Source organism: Ovis canadensis, chromosome 12, assembly GCF_042477335.2.
Source record: "Ovis canadensis isolate MfBH-ARS-UI-01 breed Bighorn chromosome 12, ARS-UI_OviCan_v2, whole genome shotgun sequence".
In the NCBI taxonomy this organism is placed as follows: Eukaryota; Metazoa; Chordata; class Mammalia; order Artiodactyla; family Bovidae; genus Ovis; species Ovis canadensis.
The window spans coordinates 54617524-54636674 of NC_091256.1; the positions used below are offsets into that span (position 1 = coordinate 54617524).

Below are 19151 nucleotides of genomic sequence, written 5' to 3' on the forward strand. Positions count from 1 at the left end.
GTAGCTGAGAGCATCTGTGGAGTGACCGGTCCTGATGGGGGGTGCTTGGGTCACGGCGCCTGTCAGCTCCTGGTTCAGATTTCACAGTACTGGTTTCTCAGGCGAAGCCAAAGTTCAGGCCTGAGGTTTCCCCTTGGACCCATCCTGTTCACTCCTCCAAGACAAGCACCTCTGTGCCGGGGCAGGATGCTGGCTTCGCAGCCCCAGCTCTCTGGGGCTGTTGCTTGCACTTCAGAGTGGGTGGAGCTGATTCCCATGGAACCTTCCATTCCAGTGCTCACCAAGCTCCTCTGGATCACAGCTCCTTGCAGGTCTCTGAAGGAAAAGAGGACCAGAGGGGAGTCTGCATGGGTCTCAGAGGACAATGTCTCCCAGTCAGCTACGGGTGTTTCAAAAGGGAGATTCCAGATCCCACCTGTGGCATCAACATTTCTGAGATTTCGCTTTTTCCTTGAGGTCACCAGATGATTCAGAAGCAGGAGGTATTTGAACTTCAAGTTAAGGGCCCTAGACGGGGTCCGGTTATTCCTGTGCTTCTATAAGACACATTCTTAGGGATGGCTGTGAGGTCCACCTCAGAAGAGTCAGGGAAGGGATTCATGGGGCCTTTGCCTTTTGTACCTACAAAGTAGTCACAGAGGAGGCTGCTGCTGAGCTGGGTGAGAAGACAGAGCCCAGGGCAAGGTCAGTGCCACCTTCCATGCAGCCAGCTGCCCTTGGCCTAGGTTTTCCTAGTGGGAACATCCCTTTGGCCCAGGAATAGCATTATCAGACCAGCAGCTATTCTCCAGACTAGGAAGAAAGGTCCCAGGGAGGTGTCAGCTTTCTTTTTTCTTGAAAAAAAGAAAAAGTCAGAGCAGAACCCCATGGATGGCAGAGAGGGCTGAAGCTGGGACAGGAATCCACCGAGTCCACCAGGAGTACACTCGAGCAGTCCTGCCCGTCGGCAGCTGAACCCCGAGAAGCCCTCGGAGAGCCCTGAGCGGCTTCCTCCGGTCTTGCTCAGCCAGGACATCATTTGTTGATTCTAGAGTCCAATCCCTAGCTCATGATTTCCTCCCTGGTTGCCATGGCCCCGCACAGAAAACACAGCAAACTCCTGGCCCCAGGCAGCTCATTTATTTCAAATATTCCTTGCAGCTGGCCTCCAACCATGTTTGGGTGTCTGGACCGGAGCATGAACTAATTGCTCTGTCTTCGGCCCCCTCCCCAGCTCCCCCGGCATACTTTATGGTTCAGTAAATCCACATTCCTCATCTCGCCGCCGAGGAGGAGCAGGATGGAGGGCGGGTGGGGAGTCATGTGCAGGAGATGGATGGTGGAGGGAGGAGGGGGCTCTTCCCATCTATGGCCAAGCCCGAGAGCCTGCTACCTGCTTGAAGGCAGGGTATTAATTACAACCACATGGGCCAGTCTGCACCATGGTTTTATTAAGACCGTTCCCTTCAACATGAAAGCCTGCTCCCCAGAAGTCTCCCGGTAACACAAAGGCCCTTATTTTCCCTCTGTGTCTGCCACCCACCCCCATCCCCTCTCCACCCCCTGACCCTTCTCCTCCTACTGCCATCTCCTTCTAAGCAAGTTGGAGTGGCAACCCAGACATGAACTCCAACCTAAAAATAAGTTCAGCCCACCCCTTTCCTCCAACTGCATCTGTGGAAGGCATCTAGGGGTCCCTCCTCCCAACACCCACCTTGATCTTTGAAGACTACCTGGGAAGAAAGCATATCTCTCAGGAAGTTGGGTGAGAAACGTTTGGGCCATTCTCAGAGACCAATTCCAATCAGGGAACTGTCATTTTCCAGAGGTGCAAGAGCTATGAAAGCATGTGTTTACACACTTGCTGATATGTCTGGCTCTGTTCTAGAGCCTTATGTCATAGGACTTCCCTGGTGGTACAGTGGTTAGGAATCTGCCTGCGGATGCAAGGGACACAGGTTCAATTCCTGGTCCGGGAAGATTCCACATGCTGTAGGGCAGCAAAGCCCATGCTCCACCACCACTGAGCCCACGTGAAACAACTGCTGAAGCTCCTGGGCCTAGAGCCCATGCTCTGCAACGAGAGAAGCCACTGCAACGAGAAGCCTGTGCATCACAACTACAGTAGCCCCTGATCACGGCTGCTAGAGAAAGCCCCCACACGGCAACAAAGACCCAGTGCAAACATAAATAACTTTAAATATATATATATATATATTTTAATTAAAGACTTCTGTCACTCTTGCTACCCTCCTCAGAGATGGGGACCATGGTGACACAACTTTGCAGAGGCTCACCAGGATCACATAGCTCATGAGAGTCAGAGAAACACTGGAACCCAGGTCTGACTTAGGAGGCCATGTGGCTCCTTGCTGGTCCAACCCAGTCACACACTGAAAGGATTTCCCTTTATCCTGCAACTTTTTCAGGAGTAGAGTTGACCTAGTCACCACCAGTGGTCTCCAAACTCTCACAGAAGGTCACCTGGGGAGGTGGAGGGAGTCACGCATCCCTGGACCTGGTCCCAGAAATGTGCATTCTGTCCATCTCAGGCAGCGTCCAGAGATGAGCATCTTAACTAACATTCCTCAGCTGGGTCTGATGCAAGAGGTCTCAGGAAAGCTGGCCAGGAGGTTCTCAGAGAAAGTGACAGGGGCCCTTGATTCCAAGGGTCTTGGGCCTCAGACCAGGGCAATTTGCCCAGCACCAGCAGATCCCAACATGCCTTTAGAATGAAAAGTACCCACAGGGAGCTGAGGGCTTCTCAGGTGGCTCAGTGGTAAAGAATCCACCTGCCAATGCAGGAGACACAGGAGACAGGAGTTCAATCCCTGGGTTGGGAAGATCCCCTGGAGGAGAAATGGCAACCCAGTCCAGTATTCTTGCCTGGGAATTCCCATGTACAGAGGAGCCTGGCAGGCTACAGTCCATGGGGTCACCAAGAGTTGGACACGACTGAGTGACGGAGCACACAGGCACACACGCAGGGAGTGGAATGCACTCTTGTTAATTCTTTGGAAACTAGTCATGATGTGTGGTCATATCTAGTAAACTTCTGGACTCTTCACTTCATCAGTCACCAGTCCTCTAAGCCAGAACTTCCTGTCTTCTCCGCTGGGGTGCGGAGTGGGGAGCAGCTAGCAGAATGGGCTCATTCAGCCTTCCTGTGCACTTGGCACTGGGGATGCAAAGATGGGTGAAGGACCAGCTCCTTTAGCTGAGTGCCCAGTGCTTGGACTCTGAAAAGCCAACAGTCAGCTCAACAATGAGCCAAGGGTCCTTGCTGATGTGCAGAATCCTTTCTACTAGCTCAGTGAGTCCCTAACTCTGAGCTACAGGCTCAAGAACTTCTGAAAAGGATGGGGATGTTCTAGGATCATGCCTCTGGGATTCTCCTCCTCCATCTGGGACCCCTGTTGACACTCCACCCTCCACCAAGGGCTCTGGGGCATCACCCCATTATCTGTTGTTGAAAACCATGGACCTGGGAGGGGTTTGTCATGCCCTTTCCCTTCCCCTAAAGATCAAAGTTTGGGAAGATCTCCTGGAGGAGGGCATGGAAACCCACTCCAGTATTTTCACCTGGAGAATCCCATGGACAGAGGAGCCTGGCAGGCTACAGTCCATGGGGTCGCAAAGCGTCGGACATGACTGAAGGGACTAAGCACAGCACAGCACAGAGCTCAAAGAGGGACTCCAAAGCGCCTTTGTATTGTAATAAACTTTCCTTTATTAGGTTACTGACTATTATCAACCATCATAAAATAGAACAGGAGTTTCAAAACTGTACAGGCCACAAGGCTCTGGGCTGAGAGGAAAGACAGATGGGGCTGAGGTTCGGGGAGCTGGGGTGTCGGGGGTGCAGAGAGATGACAAGGAGCCCAGGGGTTTGTCCAGCGTCTGTGGGTGACGACTGGGTCAAGGCGATAAGGCTGGGATCTGTCTAATGAGACCCTCTCATGTATAACATTCATCAGAACATGGCCCACCCTGAAACAGGAGTGAGGACAGTCTTTAAACGTCTCAGGTTCGGTTCCTCCCACCCACTGGGGGAAAAACAAACCTCCCAATAGCAAGGGGAAATTTACATTCCTCACCCAGTCTTGGCACCAATTTTGTGCTTTAAAAAATATACTCCACTGGAAGACTTTTTTTTTTTTAAGGTACCCTACAGCAGCTGTTTAAAACATAATTTTTATGGACAAATATATATGCATATATATTAAACATTTTAAACAAATAAAGTCATCTATTGTACCTGTACAGAAATGAACAGAAGGCAGATTCTAAGAGGGTGGACTTCAAGACATAAGAAAAGGTGACTTGGTGGCAGGTGCTGGGGTCTGCTACGTGGGGGAGTTGTGCAAGGGAGGGTGCTTCCCCCCCGCTGCAGGCTGCCCGCCCCACCCCACCCTGCCCCACCCCACAGCTCAGGGGCACCGTGATGAACTGAGGCTGCTCCACTTCAGCCCAGAGCCCGGACAGGGGCACCAAGCGGAGACAGGCACTGGCTTCGAGGACACACAACTCTGCTCTGGTTTCCCCAATCCTGCCCTGCCCCTGGCCTCTCAGACCCACTCATCCCCCTGTCTTGTTTCGGCAGGTCCTCGACAGGGGAAGCCAGAGCTTCCGAGTATTCACGTGGCAAATCTCAGGTAGGAAAGCGAAAATGAAACCAAACCCACACCAAAAAACCCCACAGAAGACTAAAAAATAAAACCACGTGCAAAAATGGATGAGCCTGAGTGACAAGTGGCTGTCTGGGGGGATGCAGGGAGCTGCCACCACCCTTGCAGGCAGGTCCCTAAGACACTCATTATTGCACGTGAGGTGCCCTTTCAGGGGCCCGCTCAGGCACTCAGGAGCAGAGCCCCTTGGAAACTGTAGATCAAGGGGCCCACACAGAGGTCCCCTGTGCCCACGTGGGGACACATCACAAACACGACCCAGCGCAAGGGCCAGGTGAGGCACACACATCCCAGGAAGGGGCAGGTGGAAGAAAAGCAACAGAACACTCCAGAGAGAAGTGACCCGAACAAAGTGTCCTTTCTAAATGGAATAAATAAATGGCTTTTGTTACTGTTAAAAGAATAAATACAGGGTATGGAGGCACCGGCAGCCAGGACTGATGCTGGGTGCTCATGTGCCTAGGGAAGGTCCCATTTTGGTTTCTGCCTCGGTGGCCATGGTGAGCTTCTGACATCCTGAGCTTCGCCCGTTGTGGCTGCCCTGCTGGGCCAGCGCTGGCCCTCATCTAAGCACCTCTTCGCACCCCTTGGATCTGTTCTCGGCACCGGGGGGTCCCAGCAGGTGTGGGGAGCACCCAGGCCACCCCAAGAGCTGATCAGAGCTCAGGGCAGCAGTTTATCCTCTGTGTTTTTTCCAAGGAGGGGCTGTGATACGGCATGCGGGGGACTTCTGCCAAGGTCCAGAAGGAGAGCAGAAGGGCCCGTATCCAAAGCCGTCTGTGTCCGGCGGGGCAGCCAGGGAGGATGAAAAGGAAGTTGGGACTTCCTCCCACGCCTCGGACGCCGGTCCAAGGCTCGTGGCGCTGTGGTGGCTCAGTGAGTTGGCACCGGGTTGGGGGGGGCGGGTTGTGATGGCGGTCCCAGGTGGAGCATCACTGGTAGAGGAGGTAGGCCTTGAGGGAGGCGGGCAGTGGCAGCGCGTGGATCTCACCCAGGCGCCCCTTCCCCAGGGCCAGGCGCACCGAGCGACGGCAGAGATCCATGAGCGGTAAGGGCTCCGCTGCGGATATGAGGAGAGAGAGGACGTCTGTTAGTACAGCTCTGGCTGGTTTGAGAGCAAACATCAACAACAGCAGCAATAGCATCACTGACTGATACTAGACGTTTTTAAAAAAAATGTTTATTGATCTATTTATTTGGCTGCACAGGGTCTTGGTTGATCAAACTCAGGCCCTACTGCATTGGGAACTTGGACTCTGCCACTGAACCACCATGGAAGTTTTGATACTAGTTTTAATACCCAGATAACTACAAATTAACTCCTTTTACTTTTTTTTTCTGGCCATGCAGAGTGGCCTATGGGATCTTAGTTCTCCAACCAGGGGATGGAACCTGGACCCTCGGTAGTGAAAGCGTGGGGTCCTAACCTCTGGACCACCAAAGGTTTCCCTCATTTTAACTTTTTTTAAAAAAAATTATTTATTTTTGACTGATTATTGCTTTACAATATTGGTTTGATTTCTGTCTCATTTTACCTTTTAAATGAGTTATTAATTGCTAACACAGAAAGGAGAAAGAAATGGCACCCCACTTCAGTACTCTTGCCTGGAAAATCCCATGGATGGAGGAGCCTGGTGGGCTGCAGTCCATGGGGTCGTGAAGAGTCGGACGCGATTGAGAGACTTCACTTTCACTTTTCACTTTCATGCACTGGAGAAGGAAATGGCAACCCACTCCAGCGTTCTTGCCTGGAGAATCCCAGGGACGGGGGAAGCCTGGTGGGCTGCTGTCTATGGGGTTGCACAGAATCGGACACAACTGAAGCGACTTAGCAGCAGCAGCAGCAACACAGAAAACTCACTGGGCCAGGCCCCCGTGTAAGCCCTCGTTTAATCCCCATGATGGTCTGTTATGAATGATTTAATAATCACAGGGAGATACATACCATGATCATCATCCCCATTTTACTGATGAGGAAACTGAGGGATGCTGCTGCTGCTAAGTCACTTCAGTTGTGTCCGACTCTGTGTGACCCCATAGATGGCAGCCCACCAGGCTCCCCCGTCCCTGGGATTCTCCAGGCAAGAACACTGGAGTGGCTAAACTGAGGGATAAGAGTCCAAATAACTTTCCCAGGGCCACACCACTGGCAGGACAAGGATCAAGGGTTAGGATCAGGGTTAGCTCTAAGCCACTGAACTTGAGGCCCTCTTCATGGGCTCTCCCCTGCATATATCCAGTCTCAGACCCTACTCGGTCTTTCAGGAGGAGAATCATTCTGTGCTAACCCGACTGCTCACAGGGATGGTTCTCCTCTCCATTTTACAGCTGAGGGCACTCAGGTGCAGAGGGGACCGAAGCGCCAGGATTACAGGCTGGGATCCAAACCCCTGCAGTCGGGGCCCAGTTCATGGTAGAGCTGCGTCAGGAACCTGAATCCCAAGGGGCTTCTGGCAGCAGCCTGCAAGGGCACCTCTGCCCTCGTGTCCCTGGGAGGGCCTAAGACCTAGCTTCCTGCAAGAGAGGCTCCACACAGCCTGCATCTCAGATAAACCCTCTGCTCCAGAAGGAACCAGAAAGTCATGCCCTCCAAGGCCCCAGAGGCTGCTGAGTTGTCATGGGCTCTGCTCATCTCCTCTCCCCCCATGCCTGGATGACTCCTCCTTGCTCTCACCCATGAAGCCAGGTACAGGTGAGCACACGTGAACGGCTGGGGCGGTGGGGGGGGGGGGGTCTCTCCCCCCACCAGGGGGTCCTGGATGCACAAAGAGCTGAAGTGAGTGGATCTGTGACCTCGTCCACAGCCTCTCCAAACCTCCTTGTAAACAAAACAAAAGGTCAAACCAAAAAACTGAGAAAACCCCAGCATTTCCCTTGAGATCCCATTCCACCAATTAAAAAGTAGATGAAAGTTCTTTAATATTCACCAGTGTGTCTCAGAATATTAAAAAGAATATTTAAAAATTCAGTCATTGGGAATTCCCTGGTGGTCCAGTTCAATTCCTGGGCTAGGAAGATCCGCTAGAGAAGGGATAGGCTACCCACTCCAGTATTCTTGGGCTTCCCTTGTGGCTCAGCTGGTAAAGAATCCACCTGCAGTGCAGGAGATCTGGGTTTGATCCCCGGGTTGGGAAGATCCCCTGGAGAAGGGAAAGGCTACCCACTCCAGTATGCTGGCCTGGAGAATTCCATGGACTATATAATCCATGGGGTCACAAAGAATTGGACACGGCTGTGACTTTCACATACATCACATACTAGTGGTTAAGACTTGGTGCTTATGCTACCGAGGGCTTGGGATCAATCCCTGGTCAGGGAACTAAGATCTGGCAAACTGTGCACTGTGTGGCCCAAAATGTAAATAAATAAATAAAAATTCAGTGATTGAAGACCAAATCCTAAGGCTGGTGGTTTTTGGGGAAATAGGGAATGACTGAGTAGGGGTTCCCTTTGGTGATGATGAAAGTGTTCTAAGACCACACCAGTGGCTACACAGCTGTTAGTAGCTAGAGGTCACCGCACGGTGCAATTTAATGGGTGAATTGCATGGCATGTGAATTATATCACAGTGAAGCTGTTATTTAAAAAAAGAATACATCTTAGTGTTGACAGGGCATTTATGAAATTCCAGGCTTTAAAAGAAGACAAACAATGGCTCTTTATCTCCCCTGGGCAGTCCCAGGAGACAGGACAGTCATAGTAGTGTCAGTTGCTCAGTCATGTCTGACTCTCTGAGACCCCATGCAGCCACACTGCCAGGCTCCTCCGTCCATGGAATTCTCCAGGCAAGAATACTGCACTGGGTTGCCATGCCCTCCTCCACGGGATCTTCCCAACTCAGGAAGTGAACCCAGGTCTCCCACATTGTAGGCAGATTCTTTACTGTCTGAGCCACCGGGGAAGCCCAGGAGACAGGATGGAAGTGGTAGATGTTTTTCATGGAAAGCTTCGAATCAGGGCCTTTCCTGGAGGAAGGATTAACTAAACGATGTTCCATCTGTTTGGGTCAAGGATCCCACAGACTCCTGGTGGATCAGGATGGAGTCATCCCACCTGCTGGTCTGCAGAGACCTGGTCTCCTTCACTGGACCTGCCTCGGTGACCCCAGACCTGGCCCCTCAGCTTCACCTGCATAGCAGCCTGACCTCAAGCAAATGGCTCCCTTCCCCCAGGCCTCAGCTTCCCCAGATGCAAGACGAGGGGTCTGGACCAGATGCTCCCCAGAGTCCCACTGGCCGAGCTCCTGAAGGCCAGCAATGCCAGGATGAGGAGCGAGTGGTCCTCTGAGCCTTTGAGTGGGGAATTGGGCTCCTCTCCTCCACTCAGAGGGTTTCCCAGGAGGCGCAGTGGTAAAGCATCCGCCTGCCAATGCAGGAGATGTTGGAGACACAGCTTCAATCTCAGGGTCAGGAAGGTCGCCTGGAGAAGGAAATGGCAACCCTCTCCAGTATTCTGGCCTGGAGAATCCCAAGGACAGAGGAGCCTAGTGGGCTACAGTTGATGGGGTTGCAAAGAATCAGACATGACTAAGCAACTGAGCACGCATGCTTCCACTCAGAAATTCTCCTCCATCCTCCTCCAGCACTGCCTCCTTCAAGGATGTGGCTCAGCCCGAGGAGCTTCCCCTCATGTCTGAAGGCACTTGAGAAAGCTTCGCAAACCACTGACTATGATGGAGAGACTGCTGGGCAGTGGGAAGGGCTGAGAAGGAGTTCCCATCCCTACCTCTTGGCTAAATGGGTATCAAGTCAGCTCATAAACACCCTCAGGAAGAAATGTTTCTAAACAGCAGGTCATCCTCACCCCCACCCCACCCACTGCTGATTTTGCAGAAGGCAAGACTGTGATGCCCGGGGTCCTGGTCTGATTGCAGAAACCGAACACAAAGCTCCAGAGATAGACGTGGACATCATGCCAGGAAAAACATCTGTCCCACAGACTCTGGTTGGTCACTACCAGGACCCAGAAGGTCTTCCCGACCTCAGTCCTTTTGCCCAGGGTGGGGAGTGCCAGGCTGTAGGGTCTGAATCTGGCTCCATCTGCATGGAGTATGGCTCAGGAATCAGGAAGTGAAGCCGGCGCTATTTCCGGGGGCAGAAGGACAAGGAACTGGTCAAGGCCACGTGCCCACATCCACATCTCCAGGACGAGCAACCACCTGGTGGCCTATTTGAATACGCATGGCCAGGGTCACCTCCTAGTTCTCCAAGAGATGCCCACCCGCAGCCCCAGAGCCTGGTTCTGTGTCCAGTCCACGGGTGGTGAATGGACTTTAGGTCTGTGAAGTCAAGGATGTATGTCTCAAGTCAGGAAGTGCCCAGTTCAGAGACGTTTCCACCTGCCACCTTCACAGCTCCCAGGTCCTGGGAACCAAAAAAAGAATTTGAAAATGCTGAACTGCAAGGAAATGCTTCCATAATGGGAGGTGCCATTAAAAGTTGGGGGGAGAGGTGCAGGAGGACTCTCCTTTGAGTAGCAGCTGGTCTGCTGCTTGAAAATAGGCCTTTCCTAGGACTTCTCTGTGGTCCACTGGCTAAGACTTCATGCTCCCAATGCAGGGGGCCCACGTTCAATTCCTAGTCAGGGAGCTAGATCCCACAGGTCACAACTAAGACCTGGTGCAGCCAAACAAATAAATATTAAAAAAAAAAAATAGGCCTGGGGTAAGTGGTGAAGAATCCACCTGCCAGCGCAGGAGACACAGATTTGATCCCTAATCCAGGAAGATCCCACATCCTGCAGAGAAACTAAGCCTGTGCAGCACAACTATTGAGCCTGTGCTCTAGAGTCGCAACTGCTGAAGCCCACCTGGAACCCGTGTTCTGCAACAAGAGAAACCATCACAATGAAAAGCCCAAGCACCGAAACTAGAGAGTAGCCCCTGCTCACTGCAACTGGAGAAAGCCCTCACAGCCACGAAGACAGCACAGCTGAAAAAAAAACAGGCCTTTCCTTCTGCATCTCCAGGGCGTGGGGTGGGCAGGCCTAGGAGCCAAGCTGGGCCCTGTCTCCCCCCTTCAGTGGCCATTGCTGCCCCTTCTTCCCAGAAAAGAGCAAGATGACACAGCAGCCCCTCTGGTTGCAGCCTCAGCCCCAGAGACCTTGAGCCCCAAGGAAGAGTCAGAACAAGTGGTCTGTGATCAGAGGTGGTTGGACAGTGGTGGAAGTCAAGCAAGGACACACAGCCTTTGCTCTGGCCCTGTCCAGGCCAGCTCAGCCCAGGGTCCCAGCACTGGGGCAGGGACTCTTCCAGGGAGGGTCCACCTGGCGTTTGGGGGAAGGCAGACTAGGAGGACAAAATGCCCACTGCAGCACCCAGGGTGGGGTGAGGCGGGGGAGGGGGTGCACAGGACTCTGACAACTCTGGCTGACCTGCTCTGCAAACAGCTGCTCCCTGCTGAGGTCAGCACCAGGCAGCCGGGTGAAGTGGGACTGGGTGGAGGAGGAGGGAGTGGACTTTCCAGACGACCCAGGGAGCAGTAAGACTGCTCGAAGGCTGTAGAGCCCAGTCCAGGCCTGACACCAAGAAGATGTATCTGGTCAGACGTGGCCAGGGCTTCTGCCTGTCACACCTTGTTCCCTGGGTGGACTGACATCTCTTCTTCCTCAGCTGCCTTGGGGAGTAAAGCAAACCCTCCTGGGCAGGGGACTTGGGTGCCCTTTGACCTCACCTGACAGATATCCACCATCTGAACTCTGGGCTCTGTCTCTTACTGCCTCATCTTCCCCCGAAGGCAGCAGCCCAGGGAGGGGAAGGAAATGTGGGTGGGACAGCACCCCTCCCACCAAATTCAAGTCCATCTGAAAACCTCAGAATGTGACCCTATTGGAAACAGGGTCTTTGGAGATGTAACTGGTTAACATGAGATCACATTGGGGTAAGGCTTCCCTGGTGGCTCAGCGGTAAAGAATCTGCCTACAGGAGACTTGGGTTCTATCCCTGCCACAGGAGACTTGGGTTCTATCCCTGGGTCGGAAAGCTCCCCTGGAGGAGGGCATGGCAACCCACCCCAGTATTCTTGCCTGGAAAATCCCATGGACAGAGGAGCCTGGTGGGCTACTACAGTCCATAAAGTCACAAACAGTCGGACACGACTGAGTGAGCACTCACACATCCTGGAGTCGGATGAACCCTGTCCTTATAAGAAGAGGTCACAGCCAGAGGCCACATGACCGCGGAGGCAGAGACTGGGTGATGCGTCCATAGACCAAGGCGTGCTGGGACAGGACAGACTCTCAGCCCTAAGAAGGAGCTGACCCTGCCCACACCTTGGTTTCAGATACCTGGCCTCCTGAACTGAGATGAAACATCTGTTACTTTAAGCCTCCCAGTTGGCTGTCATTTGTTCTGGTCATTTGTTCTCCCAGGAAATAACCACACCACCCTCCTCTCTACACCAGCCTCTTCCTCAGGCTCTTGAACCCACCCTATCCAGATGACCCTCGTCAGGGTCACCAGCGATCGCCTCACCGCCAAAGCTGATGGACAAGTCTTGAGTGTACTTGACTTGGCTGAGTGTACTTGACTTGGCTGAGGGTACTTGACTTGGCATGACTTTGTCCTTTTTTTCATTTGGTGTCCAGAACACTCCTCCTCCCCCCAGCCCCTCAGCTACTCCACTTTTCCTTCCTCGTCATCCACCCTAAACAATGACTCGCCCCAGGGCTGAGCCTCAGCCCTCTCCTCCTTCCTTTCCTTGGTGACCTCATCCAGGGTTAGAGCTTTCAGCTCCAACTCCACTGACCACTGTCCTGTCTCCAGACCTGCAGAGTCACTGTGACATGCTGAATGAGCATCACAAATGTCACTTCCCCACGTCCACGGTGCCCACCCTGGCCCTCGTCCCCACCCCCACCTTTCCTCTGGACAACCATCAGGGCTCCTCCCTGGCCTCCTGGTGGCCCCTCCATTTCTACACAGCAGCCAAAGTGACCCTTCTAGGACATAAGATCAAACACCCTGCAGCGGCTGGAGTTGCTGCCTTACCCTCACAGGTTTCCCATCTGGATCCTCCTAAGCCAGCCAGCAGTGCAGAATGGGGCCCATTCATGTCTGATTAGGAGAGTAGAAGGCAAGTAGCCAACGGGGCCCTGGCACTGCCTGGCATTATGGTGGGGACAGAGGAGTGTCCTCATCAGACACCAAGAGTGTGGAGGGGGCTCAAGCCTCTGGGCACTTCCAGTCTCCCTCCTCTACCCTGGGTCCAGCTCAGGGGTGGGCTTCTCATAACACATACCCATGCTATTCCCCTCCACCTCCATCCCTTTAAGTTTCCCAAACAAGAAAAATTGCAAAGACATCTGACCTCCCATCTAATGCAGAGCTGACAGGGCATTGACCGATCATACCCGTCTGGGCCTCCAGGACTGCTTTGGCAGAACCACCATCGAGCCTTGTCCTGACTCGGCAGGGAAACAGTTCTGTTCGTGCATGCCCTGATTCACCATGGGGGAACAGGCCCCTCCTGGCCGCTCTGAGGTCTGTGTTCTGTCCCGGAGCTGGGAATGTGAGCAGTGAAGCCGTGCACTCCCGGCATCGGCACTGATGGACCTGTTTCCAGAGGGGCCAGGGCTGCCCTGTTCTTGGAGAGACCAAGTCTCAGAAGCCTGGACCCAACAGTTCACTCATCTGTCTGCACAGAGCAGGCATTAAAGGACTTCCCTGTGGTCCAGTGGCTAAGACCCTGAGCTCCTAATGCTTGGAGGCAGGGTTCAATGCCTGGTCAGGGAACTAGATCCCACATGCTGCAACTAAGAGTTCGCATGCTGCAACTAGAGATTCCACACGCTGCAACGAAGACTGAAGACGCCACATGCCACAACCAAGGCCCAGTGCAGCCAAATAAATAAATGTCACAAAAAAAGGGGGATGGCATGGAACTCCCTGGGGCTGTGGCCACTCTCTACTAGGAAGAGATAAGCAGGACTACAGGCCAGGGTCCCCTGAGACCCTGGGTCCCGGGCTCCCAATCCCTTCCCATCCCTGCATAGGGTAAATGTGGCTGTGAACCTTCTAGCCTGACTCGTGGAGAGACAGACTCACAGAACTTGCCCTGCTGGTTCCCTAGACCAGGTCTGGGTAACTTCCTCAGGGAGGTTACCTGCTGGATGCACACCTGCCAGGAGTACCAGGAGGACTTACAGTGCTGGGCTACACAGGTGAGGTGGACACCCCACCCGGCTGTGGGCTCACTGCCCTCACCCTGTCAGAGCCTGCCAGGGGCAGCAAGGGAAAGATGGGCAGCGGAGGGCTCCAAAGAGAAACATGTGTACCCCATGGAGTACAGGGGGCATCTGCTGTCAAATGAATGAGAGGTCGCTGGCTTTCACTGTGTGGGCAGCCCTAGTACCCCCAGGACGCAAAGCCCAGCTCAATAATATGATGGTTACTGTGCTAGAAGGTGATCAACTGCAGATCAAACCTGGATGCAGGTCAACCAGAAACAAACCACATCTGTCAAAGTCCATCCACTGATCCTTTCATTCATTCAACCATTCATCCACCCACCCATCTACTCAACCCCCCGTGCACCCCCCCATGCACTCCTTTACTTATTCATCCATCCATCCATCTGCCATCCAGCCATGAGGTGCTGCCATGCAATCTGCAGACTCTAGCTAGAAATCCCATCTAATCAGAGGCAAGGCAAGAGTCTGAGGATCTGAAAGTTCGGGTGTCTACTTAAAGACATTTAAATGCAACAACTGTAAATTTTTAGCTGGGCCCAGCCAAGACCAGCAAGACACAGGGAGGCCAGGGACACCAACACCAATAACAGAGCCAAGGACACTTACGGTCGAGTCCATTCAAGTAGCGCATGCGGATCTCACAGTGGCCCCAGACGGCACTCACTACAGGATACAGTTTTTTGCCCTTGAGTCCCCGAAAAGCTACTCCCATGTACTGTCCATCCACAATGAAGCTCAGGGTCCCGTCGTCCATATCCAGGGCCACCAGGAAGGAGTCGGGGACAATGAATGTCTCGTCCGGCTCCAGAAAGGCTGGGTATGTCTTGCTTGGCTGGTTTTTGCCGTCGTGGTAGAGCCGGTTGCGCCCCAAGTCCCAGCCCCAGGACTCGTGGTTATTCCCCACGAGTGTTGTGTACCCCACGGAGTGCAGGGGGGCGTCTGCTGTTGCCACCCCCACCACGGCGTGGGTGCCCCGCTGCCTCATGGCCCAGGTGATCTGCCATACGTGCAGCCCACGCGTGTACCCGACTTTGCCCCTGATGGCATCCGTGCTCTGGGCCACCGGATGCCGGTGGAAGATGAGCTTATCGTCCTCCTTCACGAAGACGTTGAGTGAGCGGTCGTTGTTGTTCCAGGAGTGGAGCAGCTGGACGTCGTAGGACACAGGAGGCATGTCCAGCAGCAGGTCCAGGCGGGTGGGCTTGCAATAGTCCAGACCCTGGAGCTCCTGCTTCAAGGGCCGGTACGTGGGGTCCCTCATGTCCACCGTCTTGATCCCTCCGGTGACCTTCTGCCCCATGTCGGCCTCCCGTTTCACCTGGTCACCGACGCCCAAGACAAACTCATCAACGGCGGGGCCGCTTCTCCAGTTTCCAATCAGGCTGGGATGGCACTCCTAAGGGAGGCGCTAGGTGATGCGGAGCATCCGGTACTGCCTAGGGGATGGAAGGAGAAACGGGAGGTGAGCTGGGGGTGCAGAGAGAAGGGGAGAAACCCACTAGGTTCATATATCATACAGGCATGTCCCTCCCATCACATCTGATTCTAGGCAGACCGGAGCTTCTGCACTGAGTGACACTCCCTCTGTCCTGCAGCTAGGCTAGCATAAAGGAGGGGGCCGCGCACCTGGAAGTCTGTGTGGAGAGGTGGGCTTGGGGGCAGGTGTTATGCCCAACTGTGTCAGGTGTCCAGCCTGAGGCTCGCCAACTCACCACTGTTTCTCAGGGCAGAAAGCCAAGTTGGCCTGATCCCAAGGTCAGCTCAGGGCAGTGGGCGTCTCCTCTCTGGTCAAAGCAATGGGAGGCTTACTCCCAGCACCTGCTGTTTGGAGGGCAGTTGAATCCCTGCGTGGCAGCAGAAACTGTTTGAGATGCTGATTCCCAGTCCCTCCTCTCTCTTCCAGCACAGCCACCTCCGAGGATGTACCACCAGTTCACACTAGGAAAGGGAACCCCAGGGTGGGCATAAAACTCCTGACTCAGTGGCTCCAGTGGCTCCAGCAATGCCCCCACCTAGCTGGCCCAGAATCAGGTGGGTACAGGGCCCTCACTGCCACCCCTGGGTGGTTCTGGACCCACCTTTAGACAGCCATCCTCTCCCACCCACATTCTTCAACTGATGTCTAGTGTTTAGCTCCTCCAGTCCCCACAGCCCATCTGGGAAAGAAGTCCGTCTCCAAGACGACTCATTTCTGCCCAGGCTACAACATCCCTGTGTCCTTTAAGGGAGATCAGAGCCACAGGCTGGAGGGGAGAGTCTGTCCTCTCCATCGGCAGCACTGGGAGGAGGGGCTGAAATGTGGGACAGATAGGACTCTGGTCACCACCCCCACTCCAGTCCCCATGTCCACCTTGAGGAAGGGGAAATCATGAGCTGTTTTGTTTTCCTGAGCCTCATTCAAGAGAGAGGGTGCTTCCTGCCATCACAACCCCTACCTCCCACTCCCCTGGTCCATGGGAGGGACTCTTGGCTGCCTAGTTCGGGGGATACGCTCCAAGGACTGGCTTCCCAGGTGACTCAGTGGTAAAGAATCCACCTGCCAGTGCAGGAGATGCAAGAGACATGGGTTCGACCCATGGGTAGGAAAGATCCCCTGGAGGAAGACATGGAAACCCACTCCAGTATTCTTGCCTGGAGAATCCCATAGATGGAGGAGCCTGGTGGGCTACAGTAGATGGGGGTCACAGAGTCGGACATGGCTGAGCATGCATGCTCTCACGCTCTCCCAGGACTGACCAGACAAGGGAGCAGGCAGACTCCTGGCTACATAAACAGGACTAAACGAGGACACAGAAGAGCTGGGCAAGAGGCCATGGGTGCCTGGCTGCTGGAGAAGCGTCACAGGGTCACTTGTTCCCACGAGCAAGATGGTGCCTGGGACAAGGACAACACAAGGGAGCCCAGTGTGGGGCTGCAGTTGGCGTGTCATTTTCCCTCTGAGGTGCAAGATGAAGTGTCTGCCAGGGGATGAGGGCAGGGACTGGCTGCAGAAGATCTGGCGACCTGGGACCACTGGCCTCCCCACCGGGCACCCAGGGACCCACAGGACCAGGAGGACGGGAGGGATCTGCAGTGAGACTGGCTTCCGATCTGGTCTCTGGCTGCCCTGGAGCTGTCTTCCTCTCATCAGCTGGGAGAAGATCCCCAGAGCTGCCCCATCCTCAAGGCGGCCAGGGGTCCTGGGAGGCAGGCTCTTGGGAAGTGCCCATGTAGGAGTGCTTGGACCTCCTTATCTCAGTAAGCAGGTTACTCTTCTCACCCTCCAGCCTATCACCCTCTTGTTAGCTGGCTCAAGCCTCATAGCAGGAAGGGCCTCTCTCCCTCAATCTCATGGGGTCAAAGATCCCACCTCAGCCTACCCGTGAGAGCAGGTGGAGAGAATGAGGAGGAGGCTAGGGATGGGGTTGGGGGAGAGGAGACCTGGGAAGGAAGGGTGGTGGTGGGAAAGTCCTTCCAACACATTAATTTAAAATACCTGGGGAGAAATGAGTGGGAATGGAAAAGGACCACAGCAAGGAGGTTGAGGTCAAGTCAGAGGTGGAGAGAGGGAAGGGTTGATAGGGTGGTCGGGGGAGAGGGGTAGAGAGGGACAGAGGGAGCTCGTGGGCTAGTACATCTGGGCCTGTGCACACATGCAACCCCTACTGTAGCTGGATCAAACCAGTCAGTCCTAAAGGAAATCAACCCTGAATATTCATTGGAAGGACGGATGTCGAAGCTGAAGCTCCAATACTCTGGCCACCTGATGCCAAGAGCTGAATGACTAGAAAAGACCTTGATGCTGGGAAAGATTGAGGACAGGAGGAGAAGGGGACACAGAGGATGAGATGGTTGGATGGCATCACTGACTCAATCGACATGAGTTTGAGCAAGCTCGGGGAGATGGTGAAGGCCAGGGAAGCCTGGAGTGCTGCAGTCCATGGGGCCGCAAAGAGTCGGACACGACTGAGTGATTGAACAACACAGCTGGACCAGGATCAGCAAACTCTCTGTCAAGGGAGAGCTGGTAAATGCTTTAGGCTTTGTGGGCCCAAGAGTCTCTGTGCAACTCCTCAGCTCTGCCTTGTCGCCTGAGAGCAGCCACAGACAACACATAAATAAAGAAGCCTGGCTGAGCTCCAATAAATCTTTATTTACAAGAGCAGACCAGGAGGTAGTCGGCCAACCCCACACACGGATCACGGCAGCAGGAAAGCACGAGATGTTTGCTGGGAGGAATCGTGTGGCAGCAAGGTCAGCCCAGCCCCAGAACGAGGGGTCAGAAAAGACAGCGTAACCTCTCAGCGGCTGGTCAGCTGTCTGTCTGAGTCAGCCACCTGCCTGCTCTCCATCTCCTGTCTACCTTCAAATGTGGCCTCAGGGACCCACTAGCCCTCTTTTTTGGGACTATGGCCTGCCAGGGTGCTCCCCCCAGGCTCCTTCCCATCCTCGCCTCCAGACTCTGCATCATTCCTCTGCCAGCCCTGCTCCTGCGGCTTCGAATCTTCAGCCCTCTGCCTGAGATTCATCTGACGCTTTTCTGAGCCTCAGTTTGCTCTTCTGTAAGGTGGGTGTCGAAGAGGAAAGACCATCCCCAGGATCACAGCAGAGCACGTGGTTGTGAAGGTTCCATCTCCTCTCATAGCCTGGGGGGTATGGGGGTGGGCGTGGGGAAAGCAGGAGCAGTGTGCAGTCACAGTCACAGGCGGGGACACTGCGATTCACACACTGGCACTGCAGATGCCCTCGCTTTCCCCTGAGGAGGGACACAGAGGGATACAGCTCACACACACACACACACACACACACACACACACACACGCCACACTAGAAGCCTGGCAAGGCTTCATGGAGTCTGCATTTACTTTCAGGAGAGTGAATGAGATAAAAGGTTCTGAGATAGGGACTTCCCTGGTGGTCCAGTGGCTAGGACGCCACATTCCCTGTGCAGGGAGCTGGGGTTTGATCCCTGGTTAGGAAACTAAGATCCCACATGCCACAACTAAAGATCCCAAGTGCTGCAACAAAGATCCGACACAGCCAAATAAATAAATATTTTTAAAAATTAAAAATAAACATAAAAAAAAAAAGCTCTGGAACAGAGGGGAGGGATGTCTTCAAAGCCCTGTGGTTGACTTTGATGGACGTTTTCCACCTACTGTGAACACGCCCCTCCCACCTGATGCCACACCCATCATCCTTGCTGGGATAAAAGTCAGCTTATGGTTCACTGTGAAAGGGGATGTGTCTCGGACAGTCTAATAGGCAAAAGCCTTCCACATAGTATCTTTCCTGGGACGGGGTGGCCCGGGACTC

The 19151-nt window shown here is 54.0% G+C and overlaps 1 protein-coding gene across 1 annotated transcript; it reads right to left on the reverse strand.

The window, feature by feature from the left end:
- Positions 1-3685: 3685 nt before the first annotated feature.
- Positions 3686-15292, reverse strand: SPSB1 (splA/ryanodine receptor domain and SOCS box containing 1). The gene is made up of 2 exons (XM_069545769.1): positions 14463-15292; positions 3686-5727 (listed from the first exon to the last, which is right to left on the reverse strand). The coding sequence occupies exons 1-2, from the start codon at positions 15154-15156 to the stop codon at positions 5600-5602; spliced, it is 822 nt and encodes a 273-aa protein (XP_069401870.1). The 5' UTR covers positions 15157-15292; the 3' UTR covers positions 3686-5599.
- Between the last annotated feature and the right edge of the window lie 3859 nt (positions 15293-19151).

Bases quoted from the DNA above. Each gene is read 5' to 3' on its own strand.
- SPSB1 (XM_069545769.1), bottom strand. From the start codon at position 15,156: ATGGGGCAGAAGGTCACCGGAGGGATCAAGACGGTGGACATGAGGGAC. The intron at 5,728-14,462 runs GTAAGTGTCCTT...TCATATCCGCAG, and splicing joins CTACTTGAATGGACTCGACC to CGGAGCCCTTACCGCTCATG.